The following is an 18,048-nucleotide window of genomic DNA, read 5'->3' as shown; positions in this document are numbered from 1 at the left end:
TCGGCCCCGCAGCCCAGCGCGCGCCGCCCGCCCCGGGCGCAGGCCCCGCCTCGGCGCCGCCTGAGCCCACCTCCTCCCGGCCGCCGCCATTGGCCGCGCGCGCCTCCGCCCTCGGCCTCGCACTTCCTGGCGGAGCCATGGCTGCGCACCCGGCCCGCCCCGGGGCTCCAGCGCCCGCGCCCCTCCGCCCCGCCGGTCCGGCTCCGCCGCCGGGGGTCTCCGCGCCGCGGCCGTAGCGCGCCTCCTAGGTGGGCCTCCGCGCGCCCGCCTCCTGCCCGAGACCCGCCGGGCGCCGCAAGCCGTCGGGGGGCGGGGGGCGGGCCTGCCTGGGGAGGGCCCCCAGCCTGCGAGGGAGACCCCCGCCCGGCCCACCCGCGGCTCCCTTTGTGCTGGGGGCAGTGGTGCAGCGGAGCGGGGGGAGGGGCGCCGCCACCCCCGTAGGTGGTACAGGTGCGGCCTGTGCGGCCGGCCCGCGTGGCCCAGGTGAGTGTCCCAGCGTCCTGTCGCGGGCGCCGGACTGGGTCGCGTCCCGACTCCGCCTCCTCTGCCTCCTCGCAGCCGGCTCGAGCCTGCCCAGGCAGCCGTTGTGTCGGCAGTTCCGCCAGGGGGTGCCGGGTCCGAGCGAGCGACAGCGGTGTCCCCGGAGACCCTGCCGCGGGTGAGTGCTGGCGGGCAGCCGTGTCCATCTCTACAATGTTGTGTTTCCCCGAGCGCTGAGGGCGGGCAGGTTCAGGGTTGAAACCCGGGGAAGGAGCTCGGAGAGGAGGTTCCCTGGGGGCTCATCCGTTCGGACGTGTCCTGTGTTCCCGTGTTTACGAAAAGATCTTTTATGCGTAACTGGGGATCGTCACTACCTATGTGGATGGCTTTGACCCCTCATCTGCTTCCAGAAAGCACGGAGGCAGCGGACACCCAACACTCGTATAGAAATCGGCCCCAAACCACTTGCCCGGAGACAAAAGGGAACCTACGACACGAGGGGGAAACTCTCTCTAGAAAGCTTGGCCTAGAAAAGAATGCTTTTAGTACTCAGGGCAAACTGAGCCCTGGCTGGCCTCCTGCAGTGGTGGAGAGAGGGTCCTGCTGCTTTCTGTGGTGTGACCTTGGGTGGGCCCCTTTACCACCGGAGCCTGGGTGTCAGAAATGGTGGTGGCACCTGTCTCAGGGTGAAGGTGAAACAAGGAAGTCAGGGAGGTGCTGTAGGCATTGCATGAATGTGGTTTCTTTCCCTTCCCTCTCTCAGCACCCCCAGCAGCTGAGGGACTGTCAGAAAGGACAGGGGTGGGTATAGCTGGTCATTGTCACAAAGTTGCTCGTTGGTCAAGAGCAGTCTAGCTGTCCACTTCCTTTGCACAGGGAGCTGGACAGGATGAACTGTGCCCAAAGTTACACTGGAGCCTCCGCTGTGTGTTGGGATTATCTTGAAACTGTGCTGACGTCTTGTTACATTGTTTTTTATTAGCAAAGGCTGGTTTGTTCAATAGGTAACAAGTGACTCGTCTCAACTCAGCAGGGGAAAGAAACTCCTTCTTAAACCCTCTGTCCCAGTATGTGACTTGTGCCCCTATTGCTGGCTTAGTCCTTCCTCTGTGTGTCCCCTCCCACCAAGGTCCCAAAGCCTGACTAGTGCTGTCAGTGAGTTGCTTAGCATTTCAAAGCGGGAAGAAACCTTAACATAGACGCAGCCATGAGGTCTAGAGAGGTTAACATGCTCGTTGGAGGTTAACATGCTTGTTCGAGTTTATCCTGGATGTCCCAGGCAGGGCATAGGCCACGGCAGAGGTTTCCTGCCTGTGGGCTTTTTCATTTTATTTTATGGTCAGGCGGTTAAGTGCATGGAAATCACCCTGGGTTAAGATCCCACTTCTGCTGGCTTCTTCCTAACTGTGTGACGCTGTCAAATTACTTCCTCTCATTGCTATCAGTTTCCTCCTCCATAAACAGAACAGTAATAGGCTGGCCTCGTGGGGTGGTTGTGGGGATTAAACCAGGAAAGCACGTAAACCAGTACCTGTGTCTACAACATGTTTTATTTGTGGTGTCATCACTGCACCACATCCTTACCTTCGTATTTTAGAAGTATGACACTGTCAAAGACTGGGCCACATTCAGCAGAACATCACGGTGAAAGACCCAGGTTTGGTTCCCAGCCATTTTACTAGCTTTGTGAGCTTGAACCCAATAGCCTCATCTGTAAAATGGGATAAGTGACATCAGCCCGGCCAAGTAGTGGTGGGGTTGAATGAGACAGCATAGGGAAATCCCTTAGCTTGGTTCCACGGTCTGGACTCTGCAATGGTAACTCTTGTCTTTATAACCTTGATGTAGCCAAAGGCCTAGTCAAGATCAAGCGTCAAAAGGGAGGTACTTGTAGGAGGTGGTCTAAAAGACATGATGTTGGATTTTTAGATGATCAAGGAACACTTGTTAAATGGGCTCTCTGATTTTAACTGTCTGATTTTTCAACTCACTGCATAAGAGTTCTTTGTGGTACACTGCCTTCCTCGCCTCTGTCCTCTGTGTGATTGCTGTTGCCCTTGTGGTCACTGATATGGTCCAGCAGAGCCTGCAATTAACAAATGACCCAGAGCTATTACCATTACGATGTGCTCAGAAATCCTGTTCTTGTTGTAGGGCCACGACCTCTTTTATGATGGAAGGAAGCCGGCAGACGCGAGTGTCTCGGCCCTACAAAATCAGCGAATCTTCAAAGGTCTGTGAACGGTCGCTCGCCACCTGTGCAAATTGCCTGAGAAGTGTGATGTTTTTCTGATGAGCTCATCCTCAGTGTACAAACTGGTTTTCTGTTCTTGGTGGTGGTGTCAGTCTCCTTAAGGATGAGTAGAGGTTGCATGGGCCAGGAGTGGAAGAATCATAAAATCAGAGCTAGCTGGGAGTGCAAGGGATGTTAGAGACAGCTCAACTCATTTATGCTGCGCTTCAACCCTAAGAGGATAAAAGCCATGGGATTGCTGTCCCTGCTTGGGGGCTCAAAAACTCCAAGGACGAGACCATTGAGAAGCCAGCACCTGACCTTATGGTGGAGGCAGCACGTTGCATACCTGGATGTTAAGGGCCCAGGGTCTTCCCCCATCATGACTTTCTGGGACCCTAGGAAGGAGTGAGGGTGGTTTCCCAGGGCTGGGCTACCAACCTATGTCACACTAGCTGCATCAGAATCGCCCTGGGAGAAGGTGTCTCATTAGAAATGCATATGCCTGGCACCACCCCAGACCTGCTCAGTTAAAATCTGAGAGCAGGACCTGGGAATCTACACCTTCAGCAAACTCCTCTAGGGACTCAGCAATCCCTGGCCCCACAGCTGCTATAGATAAGGATTGGGGGGCTGATTTGTAGGGCGCTTATACCCATCTTTTTATACATATCAATATATGTGTACATGTCAAGTGTACAGCATAGTTCAAGGTACATATAAGCCCCTAGGAAAAAACAGCGTTACTTTAAAAATGGCCCTTTTGTGGAGATTAAATATTGTGGTTACCTTAGATCATCATTCTTAGTGAGGCTACTATTGCCCCCAAAAGGGTGAAATTGGTTCTTGGGGTATGGAAAGAATTTTTACTCTTTTTATGACTAAAGTACCTGCACAGATAAACAGAATATATGTGGCATTAACATTTTATGGAGGCTATTAGGAAAAAATACCTTCAGAGTGAAAAAGAAGATGAAAAAATGACTGAGAAAGACTACATTAGATAAAGAGAGTTGTGAGCAGCCTGTAGATTTGAGAAAAGAAGAAAGAGGTTCTACAGATGTGCATAAAAGAAAAACGGGGTGTAATTTTCGGGAGAGGTTGGTTCTCTTGAGAAACGGTCTCCTATTTCCATTTGTGTTTACTGAGAAGGCTCTTGCCAAGCCCGGCTTTATCTGCTGTGAAAACTCAGAAAGGTCTCGCTGCTGACTCAAAGGGGCTTTGTTTCGGAGCTTGGCTGTGGAGACAGTGTAGCTTTCTAAGTTTGATAGCACTAGAAATCTTTGTCCCTTAAAGCCAGATTCTGAGTTTGTTTCTGAATCGAAGCTTTTAGGAATCGAGTTCTCTATCCCTTGGTTGATTGTATTTACATTCCTGACATTTTGTATTAAGAAAGTACCCTTGATTTTCTACGTTAACACACCTCAGTAGCCTGCAGTTTCTATATTGCAACTCTCCCAGCACCACCGTTTTCCCTGCCCTTGAACTTTATGTAAATGGAATCAGAGGGTAGGTGCTCTTCCTTGTGTCCCTGGCTCCTTGCACTCAGCATGATGCATCTGAGGTTTGCCTCCGTTGCTGCTTGTAATGATAGATTGTTCCTTCTCAGTGCGACCACCATTGTTATTTACTCTAAAATGTGTTGATCCATTTTGATGCTGAGTTCTTTTTTATTAAGAAATACCCTATACCTGCTGCGTCTGTCCAGTATTAGCTCCCGAGGACCTGTGTTTCTTCACCCACTTTGCCTTGCCTCTGAAAAAGGCACTAAACATAGGAAATGAAAAAATGAACAGGGTTAATACCATGAGAGAATGTTGGGGCTTGGGGCTTCCAAATTACACAAAATGCTGCAACTCTGTTACTACTGTCCCTTTAAAACTGGGAAGTCATGTTTGTCGGTTTTTTGAAAGTTCTTGTCTTCTGCAGCTACACTGAAATAACCAGAAACGGGCTGTAGTTGAGATCCAGGTACAGAATTAAACATGCCTACTTAGCATGGAGACCCAGTTTTAGAAGCAGCTCTGCCCTTTTCCCTGCCCTGGCTCACTGGAGCAGATGGTTCCCCTTGGCAGCTGTCGTCTGGGGCTTTCCCTGGTCCCCACCCCCTTGGGGCTGTTTTCCTTTTTACGGAGCAGCCTGGGGTCATGTGTACCCCCATGTAAGTGTGGAGTTGCAGCACCCCCACCAGCTTAGAGACAATCAGGGGCCCAGGCTGGACAGACAGCACACCTGATGCCCCTCACTTGCTTCTCTCGGGACACAGAGCCTTTACTATTATGAGGTAGCCGCTGCTGTTGTGCTTTTTAATTTCCATTCTTCAGTCTACACCCGAAAGGAGCCCCAAGCCATTGTGTGCTGGAGCCCAGACCATTCCTGCTTAATTAGAAGCCAAAACCGGGCCAGCCAGGCTCTCAGTGAGTAACCAGAATAAATGGAGTTATCCATGTGTGGTACCCATGAGAAACCATCCTGTAACATAAGGGCAGTAGAGCCTGGCTTCCTAAACATGGAGGGGAAGGAAGCTTTAGGCAATGTATATGTGTGGTGTCCTTATCAGAATGTGAGGTGGTTGTCTGCACCTATAATATAGACGGAGCAATTGATGTTGGAATTCACCAGAAAAGGAAGGACCACAGGGAAATAAAGTACCCCAATTACAAATGGGTCAGAGGCAGTAAAGAGCAGACTTGGAGGGGAAGAAAGATATGACACCCACTGCTAGAGGACACGTGTTGAGAAGTAAGCTGTAAGAATTTGGACCTGTACGCCAGTCACACGGCTGCTCGTATCTCCTAAGCCATCTCCCTTTGCATCACCGTTTCTCCTTTTCAGGCTTGGCTCAGCTCGCCCTCAATCGCCCTCAGACAGACCAGCTACCTAGTTGATCTTTCTGAATGTCCTGGTTTTCCCTGTATTGAATTTTCTTGTTTTTAAATAGTGAATAAATAATTTGCAGTGTCCTGAAAGCCCAAAGCATAATTGGTCCTCCAAGGATTTAGAAACTATTGTCCAGGTTTGACGTATCTTTGTATCCTCAAAAGCACATGGCAGGCATATAGCACTCAATAAATGTCTACTGACCTGAATATATGGAATTACTCCATAGTCACTATTCACATTAATTGATTTGTTAATTCTAGCATAGGATGGTGATTACAGGTTTGGGGTCTGGAATCAGACCTGGGTTCAAATCTCAGCCCTGCTGTGTAGTCACTGTGGGGCTTTGGGCAAGTTTCTTAGTTTCTCTGAACCTCCACTTTCCTCATCTGGAAAATGGGGATTATAATAGACATTCCCTTGGGGGGTTGTCGTGATGCTCGAATGAGAGAGTGCATGTCAAGTGCACAGCACAGTGCAGGGTACATAAAAGCCCCCAGGAAAAGGGAGCGTTTCTGCGTCTTACATGCCGTATATCTCTTTAAACCCCAGCAATGGCTGGTGATGCCATGTTTCTGGAAGTAGGATCCCCAGAGCATCGCTCAACCTTTGGGACCTGCCACATCCCTGGACCGATCAGTAGAAATGGGGGTCTCTGTAGCATGACCATTTGCCTTTCTAAGACAAAGAGAAAGCTGTCTTCCTCAGCACATAGCCTCGGTGGGGACTGACAATCCCAACAGCTTCCCTCAGGCTGGCTATTTGCCAGGATCTGTCTCATTAACCACCCCCCGCCCCCCACGGCCCCCAACCTGAACGATGAATACCATCATCCTCACTTGTGAGATGAGGAAATGGGGCTCAGAGCCTCCTTGTGACTCACTCAAGATCACACAGCTGGTAAGTGGCAGAGCTGGATGCAAACCCTGATTCGTTCTGACTTCAGAGGCGACACCTGAGCCATCATGGGAGATAGGAGAGTGTTTTTCAAATCTATTTGTTCATGACCCACAGGAAGGAAAGAAGGGAGGAAGGAAGGAAGGTTGATTTTATGAATTCTATTTATAAAGGAAAAGGAAGAATATATACAATACAATCACACACCCAAATACCCTTATTTCCTACTGTACACTATGATGTTTTATTTCCCATTCTCTTTCATTCCATTGTGTTGAAAATGCTAGTCATGTTACACTAGATTGACTCCAGGATGCTTCAGCTGTGGGGGACAGGTGGGTGCGCTTCCCCACTCCGGGCCTGGGTGCCCCTGAAGCCCTGACACCCGCTCTCCTGCAGGTGTACCGCTGGGCCGAGCACTCGTCCACGGTGCTGCAGCGGCTCAATGAGCAGCGTCTCCGCGGTCTCTTCTGTGACATTGTCCTAGTGGCCGACGAGCAGCGCGTGCCCGCCCACCGCAACCTGCTGGCCGTGTGCAGCGACTACTTCAACTCCATGTTCACCCTGGGCATGCGCGAGGCCTTCCAGAAGGAGGTGGAGCTGATCGGCGCGTCCTACATTGGCCTCAAGGCAGTGGTGGACTTCCTGTACGGCGGGGAGCTGGCCCTGGATGGCGGCAACATCGACTACATCCTGGAGACGGCCCACCTGCTGCAGATCTGGACAGTGGTCGACTTCTGCTGCGAGTACCTGGAGCAGGAGGTGAGCGAGGACAACTACCTGTACCTGCAGGAGCTGGCCTCCATCTACAGCCTCAAGCGGCTGGACGCCTTCATCGACGGCTTCATCCTGAGCCACTTCGGCACGCTGTCCTTCACACCCGACTTCCTGCAGAATGTCTCCATGCAGAAGCTGTGCCTGTACCTGAGCAGCAGCGAGGTGCAGCGGGAGTGCGAGCACGACCTGCTGCAGGCCGCCCTGCAGTGGCTGACGCAGCAGCCGGAGCGCGAGACCCACGCCTACCAGGTGCTGGAGCACATCCACTTCCCCCTCATCCCCAAGAACGACCTGCTGCACCGCGTCAAGCCGGCCGTGTGCTCGCTGCTGCCCAGGGAGGCCAACTGTGAGGGCTTCATCGAGGAGGCCGTGTGCTACCACAACAGCCTGGTGGCCCAGCCGGTCATGCAGACCAAGCGCACGGCCCTGCGCACCAACGAGGAGCGCCTGCTGTTCGTGGGGGGCGAGGTCTCCGAGCGGTGTCTGGAGCTCAGTGACGACACCTGCTACCTGGATGCCAAGAGTGAGCAGTGGGTCAAGGAGACGCCCCTGCCGGCCCGGCGGAGCCACCACTGTGTCGCCGTGTTGGGGGGGTTCATCTTCATCGCTGGTGGCAGCTTCTCGAGGGACAATGGAGGGGACGCAGCATCCAATCTTCTTTATAGGTATGACCCCCGCTGTAAACAGTGGATCAAGGTGAGATTAAAGCCAGATTCTTTCTTTACTCTTGAGGACTTTTGATCTCTTTAACCTACCCTTGACTGCCCCTCCCATCTCTCGGGCCTTGACCAGCATCCTGCTTCTGAACGAGGTGTGATGATAAAGTGACGAGCCCCCTAGTTCCCATCCACCCTTGTGCCTGCACCGCGGTTGAGAGGAGTGAGGGTTGACCGGCCGCCTTCTGCAGGATCGGTCATGGTCCAGAGCAGCGATGTCCAATGGAACTTTCTGCACTGATAGAAACAGTCTATATCTGCGCTGTCCCATGTAGTAGCCACCAGCTATGTGTGGCAGTTGAACACTTGAGACTGTGGCCACCGGGACCGAAGGACTGAATTTTCAATTTGATGTCACTGTAACTAATATATATTTGCGTGTAAATGGCCACACGAGGCTAGTGGCTACCCTATTGGATAGCGCCGGTCTAGAGATCTGGCCCACAGTTAAAACACTCTTCCCATGGCTCAGTCTCGGCCGAGCTCCTCTTTTGGAAAAGTTCGGAGCCAGTTTCAGGAGGCCACAAAAGGCTCACCCCTGATAGGAGCCGTGCCCTTTTGGCAGGTGTGGCAGCTAATTCTGGGCAGAGTGTGGCTCTTGGTGTCAGACCTGAGTTCATATCCCGAAATTGGCGAAATTGTAGCTGGGAAGTTTCGCTGGTTCCTTGCCCTCTCCAAATTTTAGCTTCCTCCTCTGGAAATGGGTGGGGTGACATTGACCTTCTAGAGTCAGGGGTTGTAGCTCATATTGATTGCCAAGTGCCTGGCAGAGAGAAGGTGTCTCTTTTCTCCCACAAAAGCCTCTCCAGGCCACCACCCATGAAAGTCGGTCTCAGTCTTTATACTCACACCTCAGTGTTTTACTTAACTCGGTGTTTTTCTGAGCTCACAACTCAGAATAGATTCTGATGACCTTTTGATTTTATGCTCCAAAATCTAAAACCACCCACCAAGGTAGAAGTCTTGCCACTAGAAAGAGGCTTCCAGCTTTGGCGCTGCCCTCGAAAGCTTAGTAGTAGTGGCAGCTTGAATGTATGGCCTCCTGCAGGACAGTTCCTTCATGTGTTCTGCTTGTATCATTTAAAACAAAAGTTGAGTCCTCTGCTTTTTAATTTCCTGTTGAGTGCCACTTTCTGCCGGTTAACGCAGGTGGCAATCAGCATTAATTAAAAAACCATCTGATGGGGTGGCAAGAGGAAGGATGAATTTTTATTTAAGGAAACCACGTAATCAACAATTATGAACGGTGTGTCCTGTGGAATTCAAGTCCCCAAGGCTGGCCACATGGCCAAACAAGTTTGGGGAACTGTGTGCTCCATCCCTCTCTTGGGGGTTCGCAATGTCTCAAGGGTCCTTGGGGACTCTGAGAATCCCTGCTAAAAAACCCTCCTTTCTTCGAGTTTGGCTCCCTTCCCCCAAACTCATTTGGCCACTGCCTTCCCTTCTCGGGCTGTGTGTTCCCTAGAACACCGTTGGGAACTGGTGCTAGATGTTACGCTTTCCAGGGTTTGGGGAAGGGAAGGTACAGGTGTCTCACCTCCACAGGTGGCCTCCATGAACCAGCGCCGCGTGGATTTCTACCTTGCTTCCATTGAAGACATGCTGGTGGCCGTCGGTGGCCGGAATGAGAACGGAGCGCTCTCTTCTGTAGAGACTTACAGTCCCAAGACTGACTCCTGGTCCTACGTGGCCGGTTTGCCAAGGTGATTGGGGGTTTCGTGGCGGACTCCTCAAACATGACGACTTTTAGGTTCTAGTTCGTTCCACCTTGCTTTCTGGATATTTTGGCCTCCAGAAAAATCTCTGGCTTGTACATAACAGTGGGGAGACTAAAAGGGGTGGAGGGTGTGGTGCTGACGAGTCAGGGCTCCTGTTCTAGGCCGTCCGAGTGCAAGTGTGAGCTCTGCCGCTAGGACAAGCATCCCTCCGTTTCTGAGTCTTATCTACTTCCTGAGTTTTAGGGAGTATTGAGTTCAGATAGTGAGGGATTTACTTAAAAACCTCTGAGTTTGGGCAGGGGGAGTTCAGAGAGGTTGGGGGATATCTGTACTATATCTGTGACATGAGCAAGCGTCTTCACCCCGCTCGTTGCATTTTCTCATCTGTAAAGTAGGCGTGACGCTCATACCCACCCTGTAGGGTTATCATAAGGATGAGATAACATACATGTGAGGAACGCGCCACACAGCACGCAGCACATGGGCAGTGCTCCAGGGCGCAGAGTGTGTCTCCTCCTCTCTGCATTGGTGTGCATTTATTATCATCGCGGGTTTAGCAGGCGGTGCACACCGTGTATTTTACCAGTTCCTTGTAGTCGAACCTGCAGGGGCACTTTCTGAACCAGTCCTGCCGGGGAGTGCCTCCAGGTGTCTTGGGGACTTTATCCCTGAGAGTTACAGGGTGCATGGGGTACGTGTCTGGGTGTGAACCCCAGCCCCTCCGGTCCCTAGGTACCACCAGCTTCATGTAGAGAGCTCCAGGAAGGCAGTGGACTAACACCTGGAGACCTGTTACCAAGGTGACTGGACAGTCATGATGGTGGTGACTGATTGCCCTGTGTCAACTCTGGGCCAAGTGTTCTCTGGGATGAGTCCCTTGCTGTCCCCAGGAACCTCTTGGAGTGGAGATAAGTTCCTGTACCATTTATCATCCAAACCAGGATGGCAGGGAAGGGGGCGGGTCCCCGGTATAAATACTGACCCTGTCATAGGCAGACCAAGACCTGTGGTCTCCTAGGTTTGGGTCCTCAATCCCATTTTACAGGTGGGGAAGGGAGGCTTAATAATAGTGATACGAACGTCTGCTGCTGTCACTTTCTCTGGGCCAGCCAGTGGGATTTGTGTACCCTGAAGGCTACAACAAGCCTCTTGTTCTTTCTAAGTGGACCTTAGGTGTTCACGGTTGGAATAATCGTACTCCATGATGCTATCTTGGTTAGTGCATGCGTGCCCCCCTTTATTTCATTTATTTACTCGTATCTTTTCATGTGTTGACTTGTTTGTGTAATGGACCGGCATGAATCCACAGCCCAAACCCAGATGTGGAACGTGTCCCTGGGAATGTATCGCCCCAGATGCTTTTGTCTCCCACCTCCCTCCTGGCTAAGTAACCGTCCCCCCCACCCCAAATTTTATGACATTGCTTCCTTTTGTTTCACCTTTGTTTGTACTTTGTTTTTTCCTTTTTTGCCTTTTTATAGGCTTCATTTCTTAGAGTAATTTTAGGCTTACAGAGAATTGAGCGGAAAGGAGAGTTCCCATATATCGCTCTCCCTGAGCACACAGGTTCCCCCATTTTTAGCATTTTGCAGGAGTGTGTGGCACATTTGTTCCCACGAATGCACTGGTATTGACACAATATCATTAACTGAGGTCCATGGTTGATGTTAATCTTTACTCTTGATGTTGTACATTCTGTGGGTTTTGGTGTCCACCATCACAGAATCCTGCGGAATGGGGTCCCTGCCCTGGGATCCCCCGTGGTCCACTCCACCCCTCCCCCGTCCTCTGAACCCCTGGCAACCACTGCTGCTTTACTGTCCCTGTAGTGTTGACTTGTCCAGAATGTCATATAATTGGAGTTGCACTTTCTTTCATTCCCCATTTCACATGTAATTTGATCAGGTACATATGTGTGCCTCCATAGCATCGTGTTGTTTGCAGCCCTTACGAGAAGGATAGTAGTCTTGTGATTATGCCCACTTCTCAGGTGGGGCAATAGAGGGACAGAGCTGGGATTCTTGTCCAGGAGGCCTGCTACACAGCAACCCTTTTACTCGTCCTGCTCTTCCACTTCCTATCCAGTGACAGCTGCCACTCCCTGCGTTACCTCCTCAAACTCTCATGACCCCCTGAGAGGGCAGGTTGTCCCCATTTTACAGAGGAGGAGACTGAGGCCCCGGCTCATAGAGGCCCAGCCCAGAGCAGCACTGGACTCCCTCTCTGACGCTCTGTGCATCTGTCCGTCACTCCACAGGTTCACGTACGGCCATGCAGGCACCATCTACAAAGACTTTGTGTACATCTCGGGAGGCCACGACTACCAGATCGGCCCTTACCGCAAGAACCTGCTGTGCTATGACCACCGGACGGACGTGTGGGAGGAGCGGCGGCCCATGACCACGGCCCGGGGCTGGCACAGCATGTGCAGCCTGGAGGACCGCATCTACTCCATCGGGGGCAGTGACGACAGCGTGGAGTCCATGGAACGCTTCGATGTGCTGGGCGTCGAGGCCTACAGCCCGCAGTGCAACCAGTGGACCCGCGTGGCCCCGCTGCTGCACGCCAACAGTGAGTCGGGGGTGGCCGTGTGGGAGGGCCGCATCTACATCCTGGGCGGCTATAGCTGGGAGAACACGGCCTTCTCCAAGACGGTGCAGGTGTACGACCGCGAGAAGGACAAATGGAGCAAAGGCACTGACCTGCCCAAGGCCATCGCTGGCGTGTCCGCCTGCGTCTGCGCCCTGAAGCCGAGGCTGGAGGACAAGAAGAAGAAGGGCAAGGCCAAGAGGCACCAGGACCGGGACCAGTGACCCCACCCTCGCCTGCTGGGACCCCGTCCCCGCCGCCACCTCCCAGAGTATCTGTAGGCCAGCAACAACTTTGTAGAACCCTGAAACCACGATATACCACTTAGCGGCTTTTTTTACTTTTATGATTCTTGGTATTTCTATATCACCGTAATCAATTAAATATTCTATGTAACTTTACTTATTATCTTGCTTGAATAATTAAACCTAGGCCCAGGCAGGAAATAACCCCCTTACGTCTACGCAGGGCTTCTCCCCACATTACAAATGCTTGGGGGTGCCCCTATCCATCCCCCTGAAAGTAGCTAAGGCAGGGTCTATGCAGAAATTTTTGTAGTGAAACTTGAGGCTTTAGTGGGGACGGTTCTGACCCCCTCGTCAATGCCTCCCCAAACCTGGCTGAGCTTTTAAAAATACAGATGCCTGGGCCTCATCTCAGAATGATCACATCTAAAACTACCAGGACCTGTGGGGGGAAGTGGCTGAAAACTGTATTTTAACCAGTTCCTGGAATGACTGAGCATCAACCACGTTTGGGAGTCACTGGCAAGGCCAAGAGCATTCGTTTTTGTAAGTAGGGACACCGAGACCCCAAGAGGATGAGTGGGTGACCAAGGGTCACCAGCTGGCTGAACAGTCAGGCGAGACCTGGGATTTCTCACCAGGAAGGTGTTCCCACTGGGATTTTCTTACCCGGTGACTTGTTACCGAATAATCCCATTTTTCCTGGTTGGTAATCTTCCTGAATTCTAAAAGGGCATAGGTAATCAGGGAGGAAAGGGGGGGGGAAGGCATGATGCTCTTTATAAACATTATTGTATAATTTGGGCTTTTTTTTTTAACTTTTCTTTTTTCTGGAACCCACTGTTTATTATATTACTGATGTACTGAGCCCCCCCCCCCCCATGTACATTTATTTCTCAGGAAAGGGAAAGGGAACACCCCCTAGAATTTGCCATTGTCTTCTGTGACTCCAGCTCCGAGGAAGCCATCGAAAGCATTTTTCCCAGTGAGCGCACGTCAGTCCCTAAGGTTGGCGAGTGCCTCCCCCCGACTCAAGCAACAGACCCCAGTCCCAGCCTTCTGCTGCTTAGTCGTTTTGTGCCGCTGGGCAAATTCTTGAACAAGTTTTGAGCTGTTTTCCTCATTCATTAAGCGACAGGGTTCGATGAAATAATCACCAGGCTCCTCCCAGGGGTGAAGCTCTTTCAGTCTGTATAAGCTATTAGATATTCAGCACCTCCTTCTGAGATGTGTCACCGCCCTGCACTGATTCCCACAGTTACTAGAACGTCGAGAGTGTGGGCCCTTGAAGGAGCGTGTGAGACTACCAGCCACGTCACTGTGTAACTCAAAGTACGATGGGAGAACAGGAGTGTGATGGGTTTTAATCATGAGCCAAGGGAGGCATTAGTGATCTTTACCTTGATAAAGATTTGGTTGCGGAGATGGGAAAACTTCAAGCTGTATTATTAACATTGATATTAGAACAAGCTCAGTCTGTTTTTGTCTCTTTACTGCACTTCCTTTCCTTTCCTTCAAGGTGTACGTTGATTAGGCCTATTTCTGTAGTGACCAGGCGAGCGGAGAGTGACTTGGGCATTGAAAGCTTCAGCACTCCAATCATTGCCCTCTACTGCTAGCTGGGCAGGCGGTCTGCATATTGAGCTGGTTCCTTGCATGTGGGAGTCGCTAAAGGCTTACAAACTGTGGAGAAGTCCTGCATGAACTATTACCCTTCCATCAACCCAGCATCTCCAAACTTCTTCTAATCTCATGCCTAGGTCCAGGCCTCCCTGAAACACATTTTGCAGAACTTCTGCCCACTTGGGGATAGCTTAGCCGCTTGCAATTCCAGAATAGGGTTCATTACTTGAAGACCCTTTACAAGGCATGGAACCTGTGGCCTGTTCTCCCCGACTCAGCTCCGGTCATGAGCAAAGAGGTGGCACTCAGGCAGGATCCAGGGGCAGATGGGGAAGAGCTCGTAGAAAGACTATTCATGCTTTGGGGAGCCAGATGGCTTTGACCTTGGGGAAAGGACAGCCGTCAGTTTTTAACCTAAGCCAGCTGTTTCATTTTCAAGTACCAGAACGTGTCCCAGGATGCGGGCCTCTGGCCTCTGTTTTGACTTCTTGTGCCTTTTGGGTTACTTATAATGTCCCGTATCTGCTATCTTGGGTTGCCTGTCCTGCCACTGTGAAGGCAGTTTGCTTTACATGGCTTAGAATCTCATATTATTGAGGTGGGGGGAGCGTTCCTTTAAAGGAAGGCTTGAGTGTTATGTTTCCTCTTGTGGACCAACTTTAGATGATTGGTGGTGGCTCCACTTACAGTAAGAAAGTTTTTCAAGCTTGTTAAAGGTCAAAGAAAGCCAGCGTGATGACCAATGAGCAGTGTTTGCCTAGGCATAGAGAGCAAAGTGGTGGGGCTCACAGCAAGCAGGCTTTTGCTGTTCACGTGTTCAGATGGAAATCACCAGCTAAGAATGGAAGAAAAGGGTTTTTAACTCAGATGGACAGAGCTTGGGAATGTACTTAGTTATGTGGGTCGCCATTCGAACTGCAAAATCATGATGGTGTCGTTTCAAACCTAAGTAATAAACGCCCAGATGCTTGCAGGCGGACATCTTGAGATGAAAACAGCAATATTTGCCCTTACGTCATCAAACTGTCAATTCTCTGAGCTGAACTTTGAGAATATCTGGATCACTTTTTTGATCTTTCAAAATAAGCATGGTGGGCTTTTATTCAGATTTTGTTTTTCTCACTTTTAAAGAACTAGAGTTTGTAACGTCATAGCAGTTGTAGGTTTTGAGTTTGGTACTCATCCCAGTCATGTGTGCTTCAGTTTATGTTTGCTTAAGACATTAATGTATAATAAGAGAAGGAAGGAGATAGAAAAGCTGGAGAAACCCTTTTTCCGTACGGTGGTCTTTCTGCTGTTGAAGATATACAGAGGTTGTCTCAGCAACTTACTTGTATGGATGGCTCAATCAGTGTTTGTAACATTCTGCCATTTTAGATAGACTACCAGGTAGGAAAATCTCACGTGTGTATTATATACTGAACGTCCCTCCCCTGGCCCCTAATTGATAAGGCAACCTCACGATGACTTAATAGAAATCCCGGAAACCAACCCTCAGGGGTGTTCAGTTTTGGGTGGAAACCCAAACACCAAAGGGGGTGGAGTCCCTCCCCACTCTGTGAGTTCAGGTGAGTTCACCTGTGGTTCAAAGTACCTGGCCCCAAGGCCAGGAGTTTGGTGATTTGAGCAATGCAGGAAGTGAGAGGCCCTCCGCCCCACCCCCTTGGAGAGTTACCAGCCTTTATCTCTACCCTGGCCATCTGTGGCACGCTGCATCTTGGAGCTTTTGGCTAGAATCTCAGACCACTGGTCCCGAACCTGGAGGGGCAGTTCCAGCCATGGCCTGACATCCTCGCTGTCTCTGTGGATTCTGAATGTCTTCAGAGAGGAGGAGAAGCAGTGTCCTGGCCTCCAGGACAAACCTCTGGAGCATAGGGCAGCTCCACGGGTACTTGGAGAGCCTGCCCTATGCATCTGCCAACGCTGGCAGTTTTTAAAGTTTTTTGAAATGTTTTGATACTTTTTTTATACCATTTGCTAATAACCATTTTGTAGGTTGCCTGCCGGGGTTTTCCACCTCGCCCCCGACCTCCACCCCTTGAAGCTTGCACTAGACAGGAAATGTCTTGTGGTCAGTGCCAGGATTTCGTCCGCCTCGTGTGGCTTTGTCTTGGATCTTGCCCTCCTCCGAGGCTGTGATCTGATACAACGCTTGCATTTTGTAAGGCCACACGTGGCCTCGAGTATGACCGACTTAGGCTCCCAACTGAGCAAGAGGGCACTGATTTGCCAAGAGGACAGTCTCACTCCCTAGACATGGTCCACGCTTCTTCCGAAGCGCCTACCTCAGCAGTGTGCAGAGTTGCAAAGATACCTGAGGACTGATCCACACAGATCACCTTTCTCATACGGGTCATTTCTCAACCCAGAGCATAGCTGGGGTCCTGATCCACTCCCGTCCACTCCTTCTTGTAAAGAAATTTTAACATGAAATCCACAAAAGCTGTCACAGTGAACCATGCTGCACTTTATAGAACTGCCCTCAGCATTGGAGTTGTTCTTTTCTTTGTAGGGTTTTTTGTTTTTATTAAAACGTGTGGCTTCTGAGGATGTTTTGGGGTCTCAAGAAATTGTCTTTTGGTTGCCTTCGTTAAAAGAGTTGAATGAATGTACAAATTGGTGGGGCGGGGGGGGGGGCGGGGGCAGAGGGGATGAACCCTTCCATGTCAGTTTTCTTTGAGGAAAGGAACTCCACCCTGTCAAAATTACTTGAAGCCATCTTTCCAGGTTTCCTTGCAGTTTAAAGAAGAATAAAGTCCTTTGGATCAATTGAAGTTAATCATTACCACCAGCCTTCTGTCAAAATTAGTAAGATATTTGACCATTAATTCATTGGGTATGTTCTGGCTACTAATGTTACCGAAATCTGTAATCGCATGTGTTTGTTTTTTAATTTGTTGCTTTTGTATTTGTAACTTTCTGGCACTCAAAGCTTTTCTGTGTCTTACTTCTTTTTAATGAATTTTCTGCACGTTGATTTTTTTTCTTTGTTTTTAATTCCATACAGAGTATTCAGTTCCCAAAACACATTAAAATGATTTGCCTGCTAGGGTATGGCTTATTTTATAATTATGTTCCTAGTCTTGTGTGGTTATTGTAATGCTCTTCAGTCTTATTTTCTGTGCCCAAATAAAAAAAAAAAAAAAGAAAAAGAACCTCTTGCATATTGAGTCCAAATATAATTTGGAAATTAACCAGACTGCCTTTTAGTGTTGTGGTATGCTGAGACATTTCGATTCTGCTTTCATTGTGCCTCTAATTACTGTATTTTGCCAGGAATTTCATTCAGATCCTTGATTGCAGCACTAAGTTCTATGACCTGAAATGAAACTATTTGCTTAAATTTGTGTCAGTTGGGGTAATTTGATTAGAAGACAAAACGAGAAACCAGGGGAAACAGTTTATGACAAGCAATTACCTTTATCACAAAGATACAACATTTCTATAAGAACAGAGTCCACTTCTTTGCCCTTAGGGCCAAAGAAGAGGAAGATGGCACCCTTGACCTGCTGGGCTTTTGCAAGACTGCCAGTGGACAGACCCAGTCACAGTTGGGTACCTTTGGCAATGAAGCACCGGGAGGGTGGTGCGAGGTACCTGCCGTGCACATCACACCTGGAACCTCGGTTAGAATTTGCTCTGAGCCAACAAACTACCCCAACCAGGACACTGGCTGCTAGATGCTAACTTCATCAGGATTATTTCAATTCAACCCCAGAGGACTCTTAGCTTAGAAACAACATCCTTGCCATTTGGGGGATGAAGAACCTAAGACTCAGGTTAATGACCTTACCCAAGCTGAATGACCTTACCTACCCAGCGGGCCAGTGCTGGTCTTGTTTTCGGTTACCTTGAATGCAGAACCTTAGACAAGGACTTGAAGGTAGGTG

The 18,048-nt window shown here is 50.1% G+C and overlaps 1 protein-coding gene across 3 annotated transcripts; it reads left to right on the top strand.

Annotated features, from left to right (window-relative positions):
- Positions 1 to 105: 105 nt before the first annotated feature.
- On the top strand, positions 106 to 17,230 carry KLHL36 (kelch like family member 36). Of its 3 annotated transcripts, XM_074314496.2 has the most exons (6): positions 111 to 248; positions 559 to 658; positions 2,635 to 2,713; positions 6,890 to 7,963; positions 9,529 to 9,686; positions 11,959 to 17,230. In XM_074314496.2, the coding sequence occupies exons 3-6, from the start codon at positions 2,651 to 2,653 to the stop codon at positions 12,512 to 12,514; spliced, it is 1,851 nt and encodes a 616-aa protein (XP_074170597.2). In that variant the 5' UTR covers positions 111 to 248; positions 559 to 658; positions 2,635 to 2,650; the 3' UTR covers positions 12,515 to 17,230. The 3 variants fall into 3 exon arrangements, with proteins under 3 accessions (XP_074170598.2, XP_074170597.2, XP_019602678.2); XM_074314497.2 differs by lacking the exon at positions 559 to 658 and having other exon boundaries at positions 106 to 248; XM_019747119.3 differs by lacking the exon at positions 9,529 to 9,686 and having other exon boundaries at positions 144 to 658; positions 6,890 to 7,932.
- The last annotated feature ends 818 nt before the right edge of the window (positions 17,231 to 18,048 follow it).

Source organism: Rhinolophus sinicus, chromosome 8, assembly GCF_057876585.1.
Source record: "Rhinolophus sinicus isolate RSI-liver-muscle chromosome 8, RSI-T2T, whole genome shotgun sequence".
Taxonomy (NCBI): Eukaryota; Metazoa; Chordata; class Mammalia; order Chiroptera; family Rhinolophidae; genus Rhinolophus; species Rhinolophus sinicus.
Note: the sequence above shows the minus strand (reverse complement) of the source record. Positions and strands in the feature narration are given on the sequence as shown.

Coding starts and splice junctions, on each gene's coding strand:
- KLHL36 (XM_074314497.2), top strand. CDS start 2,651: ATGATGGAAGGAAGCCGGCAGACGCGAGTGTCTCGGCCCTACAAAATC. Junction 2,714..6,889: donor AAATCAGCGAATCTTCAAAG/GTCTGTGAACGG, acceptor GCTCTCCTGCAG/GTGTACCGCTGGGCCGAGCA. Junction 7,964..9,528: donor GCTGTAAACAGTGGATCAAG/GTGAGATTAAAG, acceptor TCACCTCCACAG/GTGGCCTCCATGAACCAGCG.